Consider the following 21,148-nt stretch of genomic DNA (forward strand, 5'->3'; position numbering starts at 1 on the left):
TGTCAAATAAATCTTATTTAAATTTTCATTTAAATTAGCTATGAGTCTCACATGAGAAATCAAATCCACCTCATTTTGATATCTTCTACCTTGGCCATTTATATACCTGAATTAAATGTGTCAACCAAATATTTTGAAATATAATATCATTCCTTTTTTTTTTTTCTTTTGAGATGGAGTCTCACTCTGTTGCCCAGGCTAGAGTGCATGGTGCAATCTTGGCTCACTGCAACCTCCGCCTCCCGAGTTCAAGCGATTCTCCTGCCTCAGCCTCCCAAGTAGCTGGGATTACAGGCACCCGCCATCATGCCCAGCTAATTTTTGTGTTTTTGTAGAGACGGGGTTTCACCATGTTGGCCAGGCTGGTCTTGAACTCCTGACCTCAGTTCATCTGCCCACATGGGTCTCCACAAGTGCTGGGATTACAGGCATGAGCCACCGCGCCCAGCCATGTCATTTGTAAGAGTAACTGTACATACTACATCAGTATTTGCTACTGATTTGACATGAAATGCTAAATAGTAATTTGTCTGTGGAGAGGATTTTCTTTTTCTTTTTCGAATTTGTGGGAGCCCAGGTTTCCCAACTTTCAGACCAAGTAGCTCTTTCTTTTGGTATCCCTAAGACAAGTGCTGAGGTAGTGATTATTTGTTTATTTATTTATCTTTATTATTTTAGATCTGGGGGGTGTACATGTTCAGGTTTGTTACATGGATATATTGCATAATGGTAAACTTTGGGCCTCTAGCTTACCTATCACACAGATAGTGAACATTGTACCCAATATGTAATTTTTCAACCCTCACCCCCCTGCTTTTGGAGTCCCCAGTGTCTTATTTCCATCTTTGTGTTCATGCATATGCATTGTTTAGCTACCACTTACAAGCGAAAATGTACATTATTTCACCTAGTATAATGGCCTCCAGCTCTACCCCTGTTGCTGCAAAGGACATGGTTTCATTCTTTTTTATGGCTGCATAGTATTCCATTATATATATGTATGTCACATTTTCTTTCTATCCAATCATTTGTTGATAGACACTTAGATTGATTGTTTCCATGACTTTGCTATTGTGAATAATGTTATGGTAAACATACGAGTACAAATATCTTTTCGTTATACCTGGTAGTGGAATTGCTAGATCAAATGGTAGTTCTATTTTTAGAACTACCATTTAAAAGAAATGTTTACATTCTTTGAGAAATCTCCATACTGTTTCCCATAGAAGTTGTATTAATTTACATTCCCACCAACAATGTATAAGCATTTCCTTTTCTCCACATCCATGCCATCTGTTTTTGACATTTTTAGTAATAGCCATTCTGACTGGTATAAGACGATATCTTATTGTGGTTTCAATTTATATTTCTCTGATGATTAGTGATGTTGAACATTTTTTCAAATGTTTGTTGGCTGTTTGTATTTCTTCTTTTGAAAAATACCTGTTCATGTTCTTTGCCTACTTTTTAATGGGGTTATGTGATTTTTTTGTTATTTAGTTATTTGAGTTCCTTGTAGATTCTGAATATTAGTCCTTTGTTGGAGGCATAATTTACAGATATTTTCTCTGATTGTGTAGGTTTTTTGTTTACTCTGTTGGTTATTTCTTTTGCTGGGCAGAACCTTTTTAGTTTAATTAAGTCTCATTTGTTTTTGTCACATTTGTTTTTGAGGTCTTGGTCATAAATTCTTTGCCTAGGCCAATATCCAGGAGAGTTTTTCCTAGGTTTTTTTCTAGGATTTTTATAGCTTCAGGTTTTATATTTAAGTCTTTAATTCATCTTAAGTTAGTTTTTGTGTATGGTGAGAGACAGGGGTCCAATTTCATTCTTCTGTATATGGCTAGCTGTTTTTCCCAGTACCACTTAGTGAATAGCGTATGCTTTCTCCATTGTTTATTTTTGTCAACTTTGTCAAAGATCAGTTGATTGTAGGTATACAGCTTTATTTCTGGGCTCTCTGTTGTGTCCCATTGATCTATATGTCTATTTTTGTACCAGTGCCATGCTGTCTTGGTTACAATAGCCTTGTAGTATAATTTTGAAGACAGGGTAATGTGATGCCTCCGGTTTTGTTCTTTTTGCTTAGAATTGCTTTGGCTATTTGGGCTGTTTTTTGGTTCTATATGAACTTTAGGATTGTTTTTCTAATTCTGTGAAAAATGACATTGGTAATTTGATAGGAATTGCATTGAATTTTTAGATTGCTTTGGTCAGTATGGGCATTTTAATGACATTAATTCTTCCAATCCATGAGCATTGTATGTTTTTCCATTTTTTGTGTGTCATCTATGACTTCTTTCGTCAGTGTTTTGTAGTTCTCCTTGTAGAGATCTTTCACTTCCCTGTTTAAATATATTCCTAGGGTTTTCTTTTGTGTGAGTGTTTGTGGATATTGTAAATGGGATTGAGTTCTTGATTTGGTTCTTAGCTTCAGTATTATCAGTCGTGTATAGAAATGCTTATTTATTTTTGTACATTGATTTTATATCCTGAAACTTTATTGAAGTTGCTTATCAAGTCTAGGAGTCTTTTGGAAGAGTCTTTAGGGTTTTCTAGGTATTAGATCATGTTATCAGTGAACAGGAATTATTTGACTTCTGTTTTCCAGTTTGAATACCTTTTATTTCTTTGAGATAGAGATTTTTAAAATGTGTTCTTCTTTGAGATTTTTACCTAATGAAGAAATGATCAAACTATCAAAATATTTTAATCACTGTGAACTGTTTATTACATATGCTATTCTGTGTGTTGAGCTGGATATCATCATTTGCTACGGGTTACTGATTAGCTAGACTTATTGGCATGTTAAATTAGAGGTTTCTGTCTTGTAACAGTTATTTCATTTAGGGACTACATTGCTTCTTCCGCATTAAAGTTACCATGGAGAGACAGGCAAATAATCCAATAAAGCATAAAATTATTATTTAAATTATTAATATAAAAAGTTAAATGATAAATACATAACTGCTATTACCAAAAAAATAAAGAAAAATCTAAAACCTCCTGTGTTCAGATCAGTTGCAACTTTGCAGTATCCAAATGTAAGAATGTTCCATTAGTGTAGACATCTCTTGGGTCCTTTTCCTTAAGGGGTTTTATAAATAAAACGGTTTGTAAAAGGGGTTAATAAGAGAGAGAGCAGAAAAGGGGAATTAAGTATTTTGGAGACCTCTCTGTATGGTAGATGCTTTGTTCTCAATAGTTCATTTAATCCTCAGAACAACTCTCTGAGATAAGTAATTATTAAAGAAGTCAGAGTGAATAGATGGTAGAGGCAAGATTTGAACCGTGGAGGTCTGACTCTAATTTCCTGTAATTATTCACGTGTCAAATTAATAGAATACACCTTTCAGGTTGAGATTATTTGTTATCGAACATTAGAACCTAAGTGGTTTTTGTATATTTCCCTAGGAAAATTTATTTATGTATTTATTTATTGAGACAGAGTCTTGCTCTTGTTGCCCAGGCTGGAGTGCAGTGGCATGATCTCGGCTCACTACAAGCTCTGCCTCCCAGGTTCATGCTATTCTCCCGCCTCAGCCTCCCGAGTAGCTGGGACTACAGGCGCCTGCCACCACGCCCGGCTAATTTTTTTTAATTTTTTTAATAGAGACGGGGTTTTACTGTGCTTGCCAGGATGGTCTCAATCTCCTGACCTCGGAATCCGCCCGCCTCGGCTTCCCAAAGTGCTGGGATTACAGACGTGAGCCACCACGCCTGGCCTCCCCAGGGAAACTTTTGTGGACTCTCCTAGACTATGTCTGCTTAAGAAACTATAAGATTCCAAGTGATTCTTAACAGGGCAGACAAAGAAGTCTAGATGCTACTGTAACAAGGAAGATTGTATGAAGTCATAGAGACCTCCACAGCCATGTAAAAACTGCCTTCCCATAAACTATTCCTCTTCAGGGAGAAAAGGAGCTGCAGAAGCTTTATCTTCTGTGAAATGATAGTCCTGAACTGGAGTCTCAGCTTAGCAGACAGATGAGCCAGGCCTCCGTGTACATAAGAGAGCACAGATGTTACATTCGATTCCAGGAGTCCTTTCCAGGGGTACCACTTACTAGCTATGTGATCTTGGGCCAATTGCTTAACCTCTTTGAACCTCAGTTTCCATGTGTGTAACAGAGAGATTGTTGTCAGCATTGTTGTCAGATTATATGTCAGCATTGAGGACTGAATAAGATGTATATGCCTAACAACTAGTAAGCCTTCAGTATGGTCCTCCTTAAGTCCTCCTTCAGTATGGTCCTCCTTAAGGAGGAGAAAGAAACTCTATCAGTCAGGGTAGGCTGGACTGCATGAAGATAGTAGCTAAATTTTGTTTGGTTTGGTTTGGTTTTTGAGACAGGGTCTCGCTGTATTGCCCAGGCTGGAGTACAGTGGCCCAATCTTGGCTCACTGCAGTCTCTGCCTTCCATGGTCAGGTGATTCTCCCATCTCAGCCTCCCGACTAGGTGGGACTACAGATGCATACCACCACGCCTAATTTTTGTATTTTTAGTAGAGACAGGGTTTCACCATGTTGCCCAGGCTGGTCTTGAACTACTGGGCTCAAGCAATCTGCCTGCCTCAGCCTCCCAAAGTGCTGGGATTACAGGCCTGAGCCACCATGCCTAGGCTGTAGCCAAGATTAAAGTGTCATAAGATAGTAGAAGTCTATGTCTCTCTCAGGGACCCAAACTTCCTCTATCTTCTGACTATTCCATGCCTTAGGGACTACCCTCTGCATCCAACTAGTGGGAGGAGAGAAGAAAGCACAGAGGGGAATCATTCACTTTTCACCAGTTTGGGCCTAGAACAGCCACACTTTACCTCCATTGCCCAGAACTTGGTTACTTGGCCATATCCAGCTGTAAGAGTGGTCAGGAAATGTAGTCTAGCTGTGTGGATTTCTAGTGAAAGTTTAGTCTTTATAATACATAAGCCATATTTTTAAATCAAGCCCCACACAATGTGATGTCATAATTTGTGATATTATCATCATTTCATATTAAGCTGGAATATATTTTTAGCAAAGCAAAAATGTCTGTTTTCAAAATAATATCCTTCTTGATTTCTTAGCTCTGTGCCTCAGACAAAATTCTGGAGTTTGATCGAGATTTTCGAATTCGACATTATGCAGGCGATGTAGTGTGAGTATCTTACCTTAGTACCTACCATGATTTGCATGCCGCCTCACTTTAGAAAATACAACCAGGAAAAATGTAAATTGGTTTTTTATATTCATTTGCATGTTTTGGTCATTTGATATGTCAATATATTTTAATTTGTTCAACTTAAAAATGGCATAGCTTCATTCATTCCTTGCTTTTCAACCATTTATTGAGCACACACTACTTGCCCATGTACATTTCATACAGTTCCTGGCATAGTTCGTGTTCAGTAAGAATCAGCTGGCGGGTCAATAAATCATGGAAGTATATTAAGAACTGGGATAGAAAGATGGATAAGATGGTCTTTGCCCTAAAGAACCAACAGTTTAGTGAAGAGTATAGGCATGTACGTCCATCAAAGGTCACTATAATGAAGAATGGAAACAGTTAAACTAGAGAAGCACAGGCATTATAGGAGCAGTGAGTAGGAATAATTAACCCACTGAGAGGGGTATAGAGAGGTCTTGCTGGAGGAAGTGGTATCCAAATTGAGTCCTAAAAGTAAAAGAGGGTTAGTCAGGGGAATGAATTAGGAAGAGGGGAGAGAAAAGGGAAAGCTTTCCAAGTAGAAGAAACAGTAGGCATAAAAAGGCCCCTAGGTGAGAATAACTCCTGTACATGAAGATCTGCAAATAGTTGGGTAACTGCATAAGCAAAAACAATTTTTGCTACATTATTTTCCAAATATTATTTTAAAAAGTAAAACTCTTACTAGCCGTATTTTTATTAACAATACAATAAAGTAGAAATTGATCAGAAAGTATAACTAAAAATTATAACTACCTTAGTACATTAGGTTCCAAGGGCTGCTGTAACAAATTAACCACAATCGGTGGCTTAAGTCAACAAAAACTTACTCTTTCACAGTTCTGGAGTTCAAAAGTTCAAAATCAAGATGTCAGCAGGGCCACACTCTCTCTGGAGGTTCCTGTAGAGAGGAGTCTGTTCCTTTTTCCAGCTTCTAGTAGCACTGGACATTCCTTGGCTTGTAGCTGCATCACTCCAGTCACATTGCCCTCCTCTTTGTGTGTCTGTGTTAACTGTCCCTCTGTGTCTATCTTTTTTTTTTTTCTTTTTTTTGAGATGGAGTCTCGCTCTGTCACCCAGGCTGGAGTGCAGTGGTGCGATCTCAGCTCACTGCAACCTCCGCCTCCCAGGCCCAAGCAAGTCTCCTGTCTCAGCCTCCTGAGTAGCTGGGATTACAGGCGCATACCACCATGCCTGGCTAATTTTTGTATTTTTAGTGGAGATGGGGTTTCACCATGTTGGCCAGGCTGGTTTCGAACTCCTGACCTCAATTGATCTGCCCGCCTTGGCCTCCCAAAGTGCTAGGATTACAGTCATGAGCCACCGAGCCTGGCCGCTCTGCCTCTATTTTAAAGTGACATTTGATATGGTATGTAGGGCCCATCTGAATAATGTAGGACGAGCTTCTCCTCTCAAGATCATTAATCACATATTTTATGATATAAGGTAACATTCCCAGGTTCCAGGGAATTTGATGTGAAACTTTTGTTGGGGCTGCATTTCTTAGCCTACTATATTTATTATGCCTTTACTGTCCACTGAACACTGCTCCTCATCTTTTAGAACTCTTTTTCTTAGTTTTTACATTAGGAATTCTTTACATGTAATGCATTGCAGGAAGAGATTAAACAAAAAAAGGTAAATGATCTTCTCTATAAATGCCGAAAAGATGTTTGAAGAAATTTTAATAGCTGTTCCTGATTTAAATTAAAATTCTAGGACCATAAAATAATATGGCTCAAAATTATCACACCATCTGTCAAACTAACCATTAGTGATGGAATGGCACCATTTTCCACTTTTTCTGGTCCTGTTCCCAGGTTCCATAATACTGAAGAGGGAAGATCCAGTACTATACAAATATCTCCCACTAAAAATCCAAGCCTCACTTACAGGGTACTTTCATACCACTCAGAATGACGCAAATGCAGAGCTGGATAGAGGCCTTAGAGATGACCTAGACCAGCCACTTCGTTTTACAGATGAAGAAACTTATGCAGAATGAGTAAAGTTCTTACGCAATGCCACATAGCAAATTTACAGAAGAACTGAGACAATAACTAGGTTTCTAGACTCCTAGTCTAGAACTTCAACTAACCCTTTTGAGGGATATTCAATGCTTCAGACTTCCTCTTCTTAAACTCTTCAATCCTTTTCTGGATTTTTACTGAGTATCTTCTATGTGCTCAATACTTCATAAGGTATGGTCTCTGCCCACAAAGAGTTTGCCATGTAAGATACATACGTATATACATATATGTATGGTTGTGTGTGTTCTTATTTATACACATGTAAACACGCATATATACACATAAACATTTATATACATGTATACAGTAACAGTGGTCTAAAATAATTGCCATATGAGTAATAGCAATTACTCATTTGGAATTTAGAGTAAGGAAATACTTCCAGGTTTGTGTGATAAACCCAGGAAGGCTGATGCTGGTCTTTGAATGCTAGGAATTATTCTTATAGGAAGAAGTGGGAAGGGTGCTACAAAATATTCAGGAAATAGCAACTAGGTCCATCTGATTGGAGTGTATCCTTTTTTGTAGCACAGAGAAGTAGAACTATCTGGAAGAGTAGCTTGAGATCAAATCACAAAGGTTCAGTCAAAAGTGACTTGAAAGTATTAAGAAGACCTAGGTCAGGGCAGGCAAGGAAATAATTTTGGGTATGGTAACCTTGAAGTACCCATGGGCAGCACAGCCTGAAGGAACTTTCTTGCAGGATTAAATATGTAAGGCAAGGAATCCAGGTTAGAGATCTGAGAATTGCCTATACTGATCTGATTGTCAAGGGAGAAAACAGGCACGAGAGCAGAACTGTAAGGTGAAGCTGTGTCTAAAGTTCCTATTTGCTTAATCTCCTAGCCTCTGCCTTAGTCACCCAGAGTCGTCAATTACTTTTATAACCCCAAAAATGAATTCACTCCTCCTAGAGTCCATGCCAGTCACTGGAGTAGTACAGTTCTATTCCTACTCTTCTCAACAACTGCAATCTTAGCTGGACTTTCAAGACCTTACTCATCTCCCTTCCAAACAATCTATACTGGCCTCCTCATTCTCTCTCCAGAGCACCATGCATGTGCCTGCTTTCGTCACTCCATTTGATCTGTTTCCCTGTGTGATCTGCCTGCCTTTTTCTCCTCTGCTTATCCAATTATTACCATCCTTTGCAGTTCTTCTTGGATTCTTTTATCCTACCCTCAACATTGAGTGAACCTTAGGCAAGTCACTTGACCTCCCTACGGATGAGACTGTTAGTTCCTGTATGTTGCTGTTTTGCTTTTATCTTAGGAATGCTGGATGATAAATACAGCTATCTTTTAAAAAGTCATCTTCTTGAGGTAAGCAATAAACCAGTAGGGAATTATCATCTTAATCATAATAGTACTGATGAAAATTCCCTTCTATTTAGTAGGTAAATTTGGTATCCTTTAATACAGAACAAGATGAACAATATCAGCTTTTAGATTATTGATTGCATAATTAACAGTGGAAAGGCTTGTTGCCTCCTGGAAAAACTTAAATGTGGCTCTTGCTTGGTAAATAATACATGTTTTCTGTGATTTTTCCCTGTTAGCTATTCTGTCATTGGTTTTATTGACAAAAATAAAGATACTTTATTTCAAGATTTCAAGCGCCTTATGTATAACAGGTAAGATTGAAATTTTATTAACTCTAGATTAAGCTCATTGACATATGTAATATATGCACATGGTTATATTTATATGCAATTTTAAGAGTTTCTGGCACATTTTCTTGTTCTGCTTTATCAGACTTAATAAATAGCATATAACTAACTTGATGATAAAATCTATAAATTTTGGGCAGGGACCTGCTAATAATATGATTTGCTTTGATTTCCCTTGGGTTGCCTCAGCTTCTGTGCTCACTGCTGCCAGCCTTCCAGCATCCCCTACCAGTATACTCAGCAGTCCTCAGGCCGGGCCGGTGTGATGAAGAAGTGTCAGATGACATCTGGCCCAGCTAGAAGTTTTGCATACTCAGATTCCCATTGTAGTGTCTTCACCCCCAAATAAGAGACCGCTCTGATATCAGAGTGGCATCTAGTGTCAGTGAGCCCTGATAGTGACTGAGCAGACAGAATCTTCTCACAAACCAACAAAATGTGGAAAAGTTACGGCAAAATAAAACTAGGCAAATGATAACAAGTTTAAATCCAGTATGGATACTTTAAAAAGAAGGTCCATGAAGAAGAAAGAGGATTCCTGGTCATCTTTCTATGGGTTAAAGAACTGTATTCACTCATTTGTTAAGTCTGCTTAGTCAGTTGCTCAGTAGATTATCAAAAATGTATTGAGTATCTTTGAGGCACACTTTCTTCTATGTTCTGGGATACAGCTGTGAAAAAATGTAGGCAAAGTCCCTGGCCTTATGGAGATTATAGTCTAGTAAAGGTGACAGTTAATAAACAAGGAAACAACTTTCAGTTTGTGACAAGTGCTGTGCAGAAAAATAAGGTAACAGATTGAAGGGTACAGATGAGGAGGGGCTGGGAAGGAATTATAGATAGGGTAGTCAGAAAAGGCCTCTTATAGAGGTGACATTTCAGCAGAGACCTGAATTAAGTGAAGGAGGGAGCCATGCTGGAGGAAGAGCATTCCAGGCAGAGAGAAAAGCTAGTACCAAGGCCACAAGGTGGGAATGAGCTTGAGTGTATTGACAGCAAGGCCATTGTGGCTGAAAACAGAATGAGGGATGGAAAGAGTGACTTTAGAAAGGTAGGTAGAGCCTGGATCATAAAGAGCCTGAGTCCACATAAGAAGAAAGTATGAAGGGAAGCGTTGGAATTTATGATGTGATGTGATGTGATTTATGTTTTAAAGATATCACTGCTGCTACTACTATGTAAAATGCACACAGTAAGGGACAAGCATGGAAATAGACAGTAAAGGAGGCGATTTTAATAATGCAGGCTGAGGCTGGGTGCAGTGGCTCACACCTGTAATCCCAGCACTTTGGGAGCCTGAGGCGGGCAGATCACGAGGTCAGGAGATTGAAACCATCCTGGCTAACATGGTGAAACCCCGTCTCTACTAAAAATATGAAAAACTTAGCCGGGTGTGGCGGTGAGTGCCTGTAGTCCCAGCTACTCAGGAGGCTGAGGCAGGAGAATGGCATGAACCTGGGAGGCGGAGCTTGCAGTGAGCCGAGATCGCGCCACTGCACTCCAGCCTGGGCGACAGAGTGAGACTCTGTCTCAAAATAATAATAATAATAACAATAATAATAATAATGCAGGCTGAGGCCTGGGTGGTAGTGACGGAGATAATGAAAAGGGGTCAGATTGGGTGATATTTTGAAAGTAGAGTTGACAAGATTTGCTGGTAGAGACAATGTGTGGTGTGAGAGGAAGACAGAAATCAAAGGTGATACCTGAGCCTGATAGGAGAAGACAAGAGGAAACGCTAATTGGTTCAGGGAAATTAAGAGTTTTGTTTTGGATATGTTATGTCTAAAGTGCATTTTGGATACCCAATTAAAAGTGCCAAATCAGCAATTGCAACTATGCATCTGGATCTCAGGGGAAAGGTGGGGCTAGAGATATAAATTCACAGTCATCAGTGTATTGATTGTATTTAAAGCCATAGACTAGATGAGAGTATCTAGGGAGTGAGCGTAGATTTAAAAAGAGAAGAGGTTAAAAAGACTAATTCCTGAGACACTGTAACATGTAGAGACAAACGAGGAAAGAGGAACTAGCAAAGGAAACTGAGAGCATGCCAGTGAGGAAGGAAGTAAACAAGGAATCTGGTGTCACAGAGGCCAAGCCAAGAAAAAATGTTTAAAGAAGAAAAAAACGATACACTACATCAAATCTTGTCAAAAGCAGGAGTGATGAGAGGACCAAGATTGACCATTGGATTTGCTAACGCCAAGGTCAGTGGGACTCTTGACAACACTGGTTTCCATGTAGCATTGAAGACAAATATCTCATTGATGTGAGCTCAAGGGAATACAGGAAATGAGAATATAGAGACATTGTGTTTAAACTGTTCTTTCAAGAATTGTTATCAAATGATTCATCTGTGTGGATGTTGAAGCCACCAAGATTAATGATGGCACTATCATCAGTAGAAAGTTACAGAGACAGGAATGTGAGAGAGGATCCTTGGAAGAACTGGGCATGGGGAAAAGGGACTTTCAGAAGGGAATTTCAATGCTTAATTTATCAGGTAAGGTACATTCATTTTGAGGGACAAGTGACAGAGTCCAGCATTTCTCTGTGCAGAAAATGTTAAAAGCTCAACTTAGAAAAAACAGCCTTATTTGGCCAGTAGTACCATCAGGGTATGTTGCCAGTCTCTGTACCAAGAGGCTGCACGAGGTGATGTTTGTTAACTTTGTGAATGTACCATGGCCCGGAGGTTCAGCTGCTGAGAACAGCTTCACCTTTCAGTGGTGAACTAATATAGCCCAGGCTCTCCAGGCCAGTGTAGAAACCAAACAGCATGTGGATTTATTTCTAGTGGAAAATCTAACAGTAACATGGAATGGAATACAGTTGTCCCGAAGTATCCATGGGGGATTAATTCCATCTGGTACCCTCCTCCACTGAAGATACCAAAATCCATACATGTTCAAGTCCCTTATATAAAATGGTGTAGTATTTACATATAACCTACACACATCCTCCCAGATACTTTAAATCATGTCTAGATTACTTATAAAACCTACTGAAATGTAAGTGCTATGTAAATAGTTGTTGTATTGTTTAGAGAATAATGACCCCTCAAAAAAGTCTGTACATGTCTAGCACAGGCACAACCATCTTTAAAAAAAAATTTTTTTTTAATTTACTTTATTTTTTTTTTTTGAGACGGAGTCTCACTCTGTCGCCCAGGCTGTAGTGCAGTGGCACGGCTCGGCTCACTGCAAGCTCCGCCTCCCGGGTTCACGCCATTCTCCTGCCTCAGCCTCCTGAGTAGCTGGGACTACAGGCGCCCACCACCACGCCCGGCTAATTTTTTGTATTTTTAGTAGAGACGGGGTTTCACCGTGTTAGCCAGGATGGTCTCGATCTCCTGACCTCGTGATCTGCCCGCCTTGGCCTCCCAAAGTGAAAAATATTTTCTATCCATGGTATATGTTGAATGTGGAAGCCATGGATATGGAGAGCCAACTGTAATTGTGTTCATGTAACAGGCTGTTTTTCCCTATTGGAAAACCTGCTTGGGAAGTCAAATAGCAGTGAGAACTCTGATTCATTATTACCCATGGAATCCAGAATGCTTAGTTGCCTGGTAAGCACAGAATCAGAACAAAGGAACTTAGATAAACCCAACAAATAAAGGCATCAGGCTAAGATGAATCCATTTCACAATAGGAATAGTTTTGCCAAAGGGGTGAAAGATTGAAAGTCTATTAAATGCAGCATATTGTGTATATTCCATAATAGGAAAGGCCTTGCCCGTGAGATGGGAAGTCTTGACTTTTTTTTTTTTTGTATAAAACCATCCTCCTAGATGGTATTGGAATGAGCCACCTTCATCTCTGGACACTATTTGATGCTTCCATGGCTAATAACCTTCCAAAATTTGAATCCATTTTTTTCTTTGTATATGTTAATATAATGATTTTTCTTTTCTTTCTTTTTTTTTTTTTTTTAGAAGTGGTATCCCAGTCGCCCAGCCTGGAGCACAGTGATGTGATCATAGCTCACTGTAACCCTGAACTCCTGGGCTCAAGTGATTCTCCCAACTCTGCCTCCCCAGTAACTGGGGGTACAGGCATGCACCACTACACCCAGCAATATAATTATATTTAAGCAATGTTCCTTGGATTCTAGTTCTGTAGACCTTGATAATATACACACATGTATGCATGCATGTATGTGTGTGTCTGTGTCTGTGTGTGTCTGTGTAAATGGAGGGAGGAAGGGAGCAAGCATTTTGCATTCCAAGTGCACAAACTTTTACTCTTTACTGCTGTCTTGTTAGCCAGATGAGATCTGCCTTACCTATTATACATACTGGGTCTCTGGAGGAGCTTCCCTTTTAAGATAAGGGTTCTGGTATTTAAAATATGTTGAAAACTGTTTTGTTAATATTACATTCAGGCTGGGCATGGTGGCTGACACCTGTAATCCCAGCACTTTGGGAGGCTGAGGTGGGAGAATCGCTTGAGCCCAGGAGTTTGAGACCAGCCTGGACAACATAGGGAGACCATTCTACAAAAAATTAAAAAGTTAGCCAGGCATGGTGGCATGTGCCTGTAGTCCCAGCTACTTGGGAGATTGAAGTGGAGTATCACTTGAGCCTGGAAGGTCGAGGCTGCAGTGAGCTATCATCTCACCACTGCACTCCAGCCTAGGTGACAGAGTGAGACCCTGTCTCAGAAAAACAAAAATATTACAGTCATGACTTGGCCTGAAAGTTCTTTCTCTTTAAAATGACTCCCTACAACTGTTTGGATTCATTTTGTATCAATTCTGCTATTTAACGTATTATCTTATTTCCTTCATTTCCAACCTTTACAGTGTAGTACAGGAATAGTCTCCAAATATGGCCAACAGTGAGTAAGGTAGACAAAGAATTTGGAGTAGAAACTGCATAGACCAAACACCAGTGACTAAAAGACACAGTCTTTTAACATGTGTCAGAATTTTCAAAGTACACAAAGTGCAATTTTCTACTTTCTGAAAATTCTATTCAGTAAATGTTAAAATGGCATTCAGGCACCATGTGCACTGTAAGTTGAGAACGTTGCCTTAAATTATTTCTGTGCTAAAGATAAGAATGAAAAAGTTAAGGAAAAACAATATACATCTATGTAGTCATTTTGATATAAGTGTACAAATGGAAAATTATGGAATAGGACTAGAAAGTAATGAAACTGGGTTCATAAGCCACAGGTTATTGCAGCATTTTGTAGCCACTTTGACAGTAGTTGGCACTGCTTGCTGGTGATGGTGGGGGCTGGGAGTGTTGCTCTGTCTGTGTTCACAGACCCAGTCAATCCACACATTACCATTTATCTTCTTCGCTCTACGCTCATCTGCTCTTTCATCTTGCAGCTATTATTTTGAGCACCTACATACAGAAATATTCTGAGTGCTTTGGGGATCCAACTCAATTTTTAAAATTTTATATGAGGGAAAAAAAGTGGGTAAAATGTTAGCAGTAGTAAGAGCAATTAGCAATGAATGCTAATGTTAATTATTTTCTCTTCTCAACCCCTACTTTTTTTTATTATACTTTTAGTTCTAGGGTACATGTGCACAGCGTGCAGGTTTGTTACATATGTATACATGTGCCATGTTGGTGTGCTGCACCCATTAACTCGTCATTTACATTAGGTATATCTCCTAATGCTATCTCTCCCCCTCCCCCCACCCCATGACAGGCCCTGGTGTGTGATGTTCCCCTTCCTCTGTCCAAGTGTTCTCATTGTTCAATTCCCACCTATGAGTGAGAACATGTGATGTTTGGTTTTTTGTCCTTGCGATAGTTTGCTAAGAATGATGGTTTCCAGCTTCATCCATGTTCCTACAAAGGACATGAACTCATCCTTTTTTATGGCTGCATAGTATTCCATGGTGTATATGTGCCACATTTTCTTAATCCAGTCTATCATCGATGGACATTTGGGTTGCTCAACCCCCAATTTTTTAAGAAAAGTTTTTTTCTGATAAAAGTTTCTAGGAAGCAAGCAACATTTTGAGTTCCAACTGCTTTAATAACATCAAAAGCACCCAAAATGAAACCAGAAGAAAAATGACAGTTGAGATCACTACACGTTTTTAAAAATATCTCCACAGAGCAAAATTATGAATATACAATTTTAACCTGAAAATTGGCCTGAAATGCATTTTTAGAATTGGATTGCAACCGTCCTAATGTCACATCAATAAAATATTGTAACTGCCAATGCTACCTACAAATTTGTTCACAATTTGAACTGTAGTAAAGGGATTTACTAGGGACAATATAAAAATGGTTATTTTATATTCCTACCTGTGTTTTTTTTTAAAGAGCAGGCTTTCTGTAGTGTTACCTGTTCTATTAATATATAAATTATTTGCTTTAATTCAAAGATATTGCCACTTTTATGTTTTCTGCTGTGACATTGAGGATCATTTTTCTACTAGTGGTTTGTCCTCATTTTCTAACCATCACAAAAATGAATTTGTTTTATATATGTATTGTAAGAGCCATATTGACCATTTGAGGGTCCTAGGTAGGTATAATAAGGATGTCACTTTAAAGAAGTTTAAATAATTTTTAAAATATGCTATAGTTTGGAAAAACATCTCAATTTGCATTGCAGTATCAGTCATTATTCTTGTAGCATAATTTTCTGGATGGAATCATCTTTCTAATTAGGCCTTGTGAGTTGAATCTGTAGTCCAATTATGATTCTCAGGATACATTTCAGCAGAATTGCTTATCAGTTTTTATCCAGCTTATTTGAATGTGACATTTGAATTGTTTTTTCTGTGCTTCTCAGTTCAAATCCTGTGCTCAAGAATATGTGGCCTGAAGGCAAACTGAGCATTACAGAGGTGACCAAGCGACCTCTGACTGCTGCTACCTTGTTTAAGAATTCTATGATTGCTCTAGTAGACAACCTTGCATCAAAGGTAATTATTTTCTTTTCTAAATATCCATTTTAACTCATAGATTTCCTCTTGATGTATTATAAAGAATGTATATATGATTTGCTTTTTAGGTAATCATATGTAGATTGAAGAATATGTATAAAGTGAATGTTATAATAGAATTTTTATTCCTGCATTTTAAAAAATCTCACCTCAGTGGAATGATTGTTTGTGTCCTAGATTAGTATCTGTCTTGAATTTGAGCTTTTTATTCTACTGTCATGGTCAAGGGAAAAATCTTGGATTTGAAAAATATATAAGGCACAGCATGCCCAGCAAAAGGAACTTTAGCGCTGTGCTGGAAACAGGACCTGGCCAAAATAAATAAGTAAAGTCTTGAATTAAGTTGTAAAATGTACCATTTATATATTGTGTTTGAGTACAAAGTGGCCAGAGAGTTTTAAGAGGAAATTTAGGATGCAAGTATTGTCCTTAGGCTGTTTTAAATAATTGAAATATAAAGATGTATTGGCCTGGGTGTTGTGGCTTATGCCTGTAATCCCAGCACTTTGGGAGGCCAAGGCGGGAGGATCACTTGAGACCAGCCTGGACAATATAGTGAGACCTCTTTTCTACAAAAAGTTAAAAAATTAGACAGGCATGGTGGCATGCACCCACAGTCCCAGCTACTCAGGAGGCTGAGGTGGGAGGATCACTGGAGACCAGCCTGGGCAATATAATGAGGCCTCCTCTACAAAAAGTCACAAAATTAGCCAGGCATGGTGGCACATGCCTGTGGTCCCAGCTACTCTGGAGGCTAAGGTGGGAGGATCGCTTGAGCCTGGGAGGCAGAGGTTGCAGTGAGCCAAGATCACACCACTACACTCCAGTCTGGGTGACAGAGCAGGACCTTGTCTCAAAAAAAAAAAAAAAAAAAAAAAGATGTATTATTGACAATTATTTGTGTTTTTTATTGTTTCTTTAAGGACTAATACTATTTGATAACTTTTGTCTGTTTTTTCCCTTAAAGAACATATTTCTACCCCTAACTGCTGCTGTTGGCAAGTTTGATAAATTAGGCAGCATTCTGAGCCATGTTATTTTTAGTTTCTTCATTTTTATCTTTCTCTTCTGGTGCTTCTCCTATGTAGTTTCTTCTTCGTTATCTTTTTTTAAAAAATCAACTTCCTCTCTAAGAATTTGAATCCATACTGTTTCTGGTTACTTCACTATAGATAAATTAGGCAAATGCCACAGGAACACATCTGTGCGGTCGCTTTCTATCTCCTTTTGTCAGGATTCTTTGGCCTCAAGTGACCGCATATGAGCACAATTTGTTGGCTTATATAATCAAACCTCCAGAAAGGCAGGGGTAAGGACACTGGCACTGGAGGCTGGAATGCCGTTAGGACTCTTCACTCTTGTATCTCAGCTTTTCTTTGCATGTCAACTGCAGCCTGCTTCATCCAGCAAGAAGAAAAGTGAACCTGGAAGGAAGACACAGGACACAACAAACAGTTGAACACTGAATTTCATGAAAGACTTTTAAGTATTCAGTTAACTACAGTTAGTCAATTAACTAGAAAAAGAATTGTTTTGTTTTCTAAACTTGGTAGTTAATGTGCCATATAAAGAAATAAAAATTCTAGAACCTTCTATAATTTCTGTATCAGAAATTGCATTCAACTTCTAATAAAACAGATCCCTGAATTAGTAGCTTAAATAAGAGAGACATTTATTACTCTCTCCTATAAATGAAGTGTAGAAGAAGGCATCCCAGGACTGGTATGGCAGCTCCAAAGTTATTAGAGACCCAAGTTCTTTCTGTCCTTCCGCTCTACCATCCTAGTGCTTGGCACCGAACCTCCTGGTCCATGATGGCAGCTGGAACTTCCTTCTTTTTAAAGAGACTTCCTGGAAGTTTGACACACTTTAGCTACACCCCATTTGCTATATAGAGTTGTCAGGGAAGCTGGGAAGGACATTTTCATTCTGGTCAGCAGTGCACTCAGCTAGCAATAAGAATTCTGTTTTAAAGTAAGAAAAAGATACTGGACATAAAGTAGGGAACTAGCCTAGCAATCTCTGCTACAGCTTCCCAATCCATGTGTGTATGGAGGTCAGGGGAGAAGAGAGGGAGCAGAGATAAGCAGAAGAATATAGACAACTTATCAGTACAATAGAAGGCAAGAAGGTAAAGCCAGACTGAGGGGTTCTAGAGGACAGCAGAAAAAAAAAAGAGTTGCATTTAGAACAAAATAATATGATAGAAATAAATCTAAATAATTGGTATTCATCATAATGTAAATAGACTAAGCAGACTAGATAGGTGGAAAATCCAGCTATATGCTCCTTAGAGGAGACACACATAAATAACACTATGCAGAAAGCTCAAAAACAAAGACGTAGAAAGATATCAAGCCACCTCTCACCAAAAACGGTTAAAAGCAACATTCATGCGAAAGAACATAGAATTTAAGAAAGCAAGTATTAATACAGATAAACTAGTGATATCAAAATTATCCAAGGCAAGCCATGTTGAACTAACATGGTACCCAACAACATACCCATGCTTCTTGTAAATTCTATAAAGAAAAAAAAAAACCTGAAAAATTTTAAAGGAAAAATTGACAAGTCCACCATCATAGTGGGAGATTTTAAACCAGTGCTGTCAGAAAGATAAATGATAGATGAAGCAGACAAAAATGTTAGTGAGAATGCAGAAGCTTTGAAAACCAAATTTAAACTTTATCTAATAGATCAAAGGAACCCCGTACCCAGAGAATAGGAAATACATATGCCTTTAAAGTATACATCGAGGCCAGACATGGTGGCTTACACCTGTAATCCCAGCACTTTGGGAGGCCAAGGTGGGAGGATCACTTGAGGTCAAGAGTTCAAGACCAGCCTGTCCAGCATAGTGAAACCCTGTCTCTAATAAAAATACAAAAATTAGCTGGGCATGGTGGCCTGTTGTCCCAGCTACTCGGGAGGCTGAGGCAGGAGAATCACTTGAACCCAGGTGGTGGAGATAGCAGTGAGCAAGATGGTGCCAATGCATTCCAGCCTGGGCAACAGAGCGAGACTCCATCTCAAAAAAATAATAAAATAAAGTATACATGGAACATTTACAAGAATTGACCACATAATAGATGACAAAGGAAACCATTTTGGGTTCGTGTGTGTGTGTGTGTGTGTGTGTGTGTGTGTGTGTGTGTGTGTTCAGATGGAATCTTGCTTTGTTGCCCAGGTTGGAGTGCCATGGTGCGATCTCAGCTCACTGCAACCTCTCTGCCTCCTGGGTTCAAGCAATTCTCACACCTCAGCCTCCTGAGTAGCTGGGATTACAGGTGTGTGCCACCACACCCGGCTAAATTTTTTTTTTTTTTGTATTTTTAGTACAGATGGGGTTTCACCATGTTGACCAGGTTGGTCTTGAACTCCTGATCTCAGGTCGTCCACCCACCTCGGCCTCCTAAAGCGCTGGGATTACAGATGTGAGCCACCATGCTCAGCCATCTCAGCTATTTTGAAGAAGTGCATATACAGATACAGTTTTCATCTTCAAAGCAAGTAAAATAAAAATCAGCATTAAAAAAATGTAATATGTTTTGGAACTTTAAAACTACTCCTAAACAGGTCATAGTTTGAAGAAGAAATCACAATGGAAATTACAAAATGTTAGGAAGTGCATGACAAAAAATTTGTCAGAATTTATAGAATACTGCTAAAGTGATCCATTTGTTATGCCTTTGTAAAATAACAAGAAAGACTGAAAAGTTAATGAGCTAAGCGCAACTTAAGAAGCCAGAAAAGGAACTCCAAAGAAAACCTGAAGAAAGAAGTAAGAAAATATTTTTTAAAATAGTAAAACTTTAAAGTAATGGAACAAAAAAGTAATCAATAAGACCTCTAATAAAGCTGATAAATTAAAAAATTATGAACAAAAAAAGGGCTATTACTGTGCAGACATTATGGAGATTTTTTTAAAGTATCAGAATATTATGGATAACTATATGCCAATGAATTTGAAAATGTAGATGGTTTTCTAGAAAAAAAAAGTTATCAAAATTAATTCAAGAAGAAAAGGGCAACCTGAATATATCAGTAACCTTAAAGAATCCGAATAACTGATGATAAATCCACCTTTTCCCAACGTTGCCAAGGACATCAGATCTAGATGGTTTTACAAATCAGTTTTATAAAACCTTTGTGGAGCCATTAATCCCTATCATATGGAAACTGTTTTGGAGGGTGGGAAGAAGAGAGGCAACTACTCAACTCATTTAATGAGATTAATATTACCTTAATACAAGCTTAATATGAGAAAATAAAATTAGAGATCAATTTAACTTAGAAACATAGATGTAAAGACCTCAAAAATATATGAATAATGCATTTTCTGGCAACATGGTGAATGAGGTGCCCACTAAAGCCAACTGAAAACAACTAAAATGTTAGATAAAATATAAAAATCAACATCTTGAATCTAGCCATGAACTAACGAAAAGTAAGAAATATACAAGCCAGGAGCTGAGTGAATACAGAAGTTAACTGAGTGAAGGAAAAAACCCCTAAAGCTGCCCCTCACCCTGTGGGGATTTGTTGAAGTGGGTAACTTTGCATATAGTTATTCAAGGCTGGGTCTTTGAAGTGAAGCCCAGGGCCTGCCCAAAGTAGGGTATCTAATAAGGAATTCTGTGCACACACACACACAATGGTGAGTCTTTAAAGGGCTACATGTAGAGTGAACTAGAAGTAATTCCCCATTATCAGTAAGGAAAACTGCCTGTCTTGGTCCTTGGCACTCAGCCATGGGTGGAGGGGGTGTGAATCTCTCTTGGGAATTTATAATCATAAGTGAGCTTTTAGGTGGTTTGCAACCCAAACTCATACTAGCTGGGTAGCTTGAAAAAGCCTCAGACTGACAATTTGATTAAAGGTGGTCCAGGTCTTATAATTGCCCCAGGCATCTGAAAAAAGCAAGTAAAACTGTTTTCCTTAGGAAACTATCTTCATACTGTCACAGAATCCTTGGAGTGTCACTTTTCTCGCCAGAAACCTTTGTGCCTGGTGGTGCCTTTGCCTGAGTTTTCCTCAAGCCTGCCAGGCTTGTTCCACCTACTCAGCCTTGCAGGCTGCACTCAGCTTGCCCTACCAGCCTGGATTCCACACCTGCCAAGGGTGAGCCAGGCACAGAATGGCAAGGGGAGTGTGAATGAGCGAGCATAAGGTCCAGCCACTGCACACAGCCAAGCACACAGGCTGCAGCAGGGCAGGCAGCTCCAGGTGCCGGCACAGACACTGGTTCCTTGTGAGGCTGTGGCTGGACCAGGCATACTGCAAGCAGCTTCCATGGCTGGCACTGGGGAATGCAGTGGTGCCCAGAAGCT

General features: G+C 39.0%; 1 protein-coding gene across 14 annotated transcripts in view; it reads left to right on the top strand.

Annotated features, from left to right (window-relative positions):
• MYO1D (myosin ID) overlaps nt 1–21,148 on the top strand; it is a 382,937-nt gene that overhangs the window by 121,854 nt on the left and 239,935 nt on the right. For 12 of the 14 annotated variants that reach the window (XR_001710866.3, XM_063798726.1, XM_063798723.1 and 9 more), the window contains exons 12-14: nt 5,068–5,138; nt 8,775–8,849; nt 15,665–15,797. Coding sequence is in view for 12 of the 14 variants with exons in the window: in XM_063798726.1 (XP_063654796.1) it covers nt 5,068–5,138; nt 8,775–8,849; nt 15,665–15,797 (279 nt within the window). In the remaining 2 variants the exon portion in view is untranslated. Of the gene's footprint in view, nt 1–5,067; nt 5,139–8,370; nt 8,539–8,774; nt 8,850–15,664; nt 15,798–17,211; nt 17,417–21,148 lie in introns of those variants that run through there. The other 2 variants (XM_016932020.4, XR_010152910.1) reach the window with 2 other exon arrangements.

Source organism: Pan troglodytes, chromosome 19, assembly GCF_028858775.2.
Source record: "Pan troglodytes isolate AG18354 chromosome 19, NHGRI_mPanTro3-v2.0_pri, whole genome shotgun sequence".
Taxonomy (NCBI): Eukaryota; Metazoa; Chordata; class Mammalia; order Primates; family Hominidae; genus Pan; species Pan troglodytes.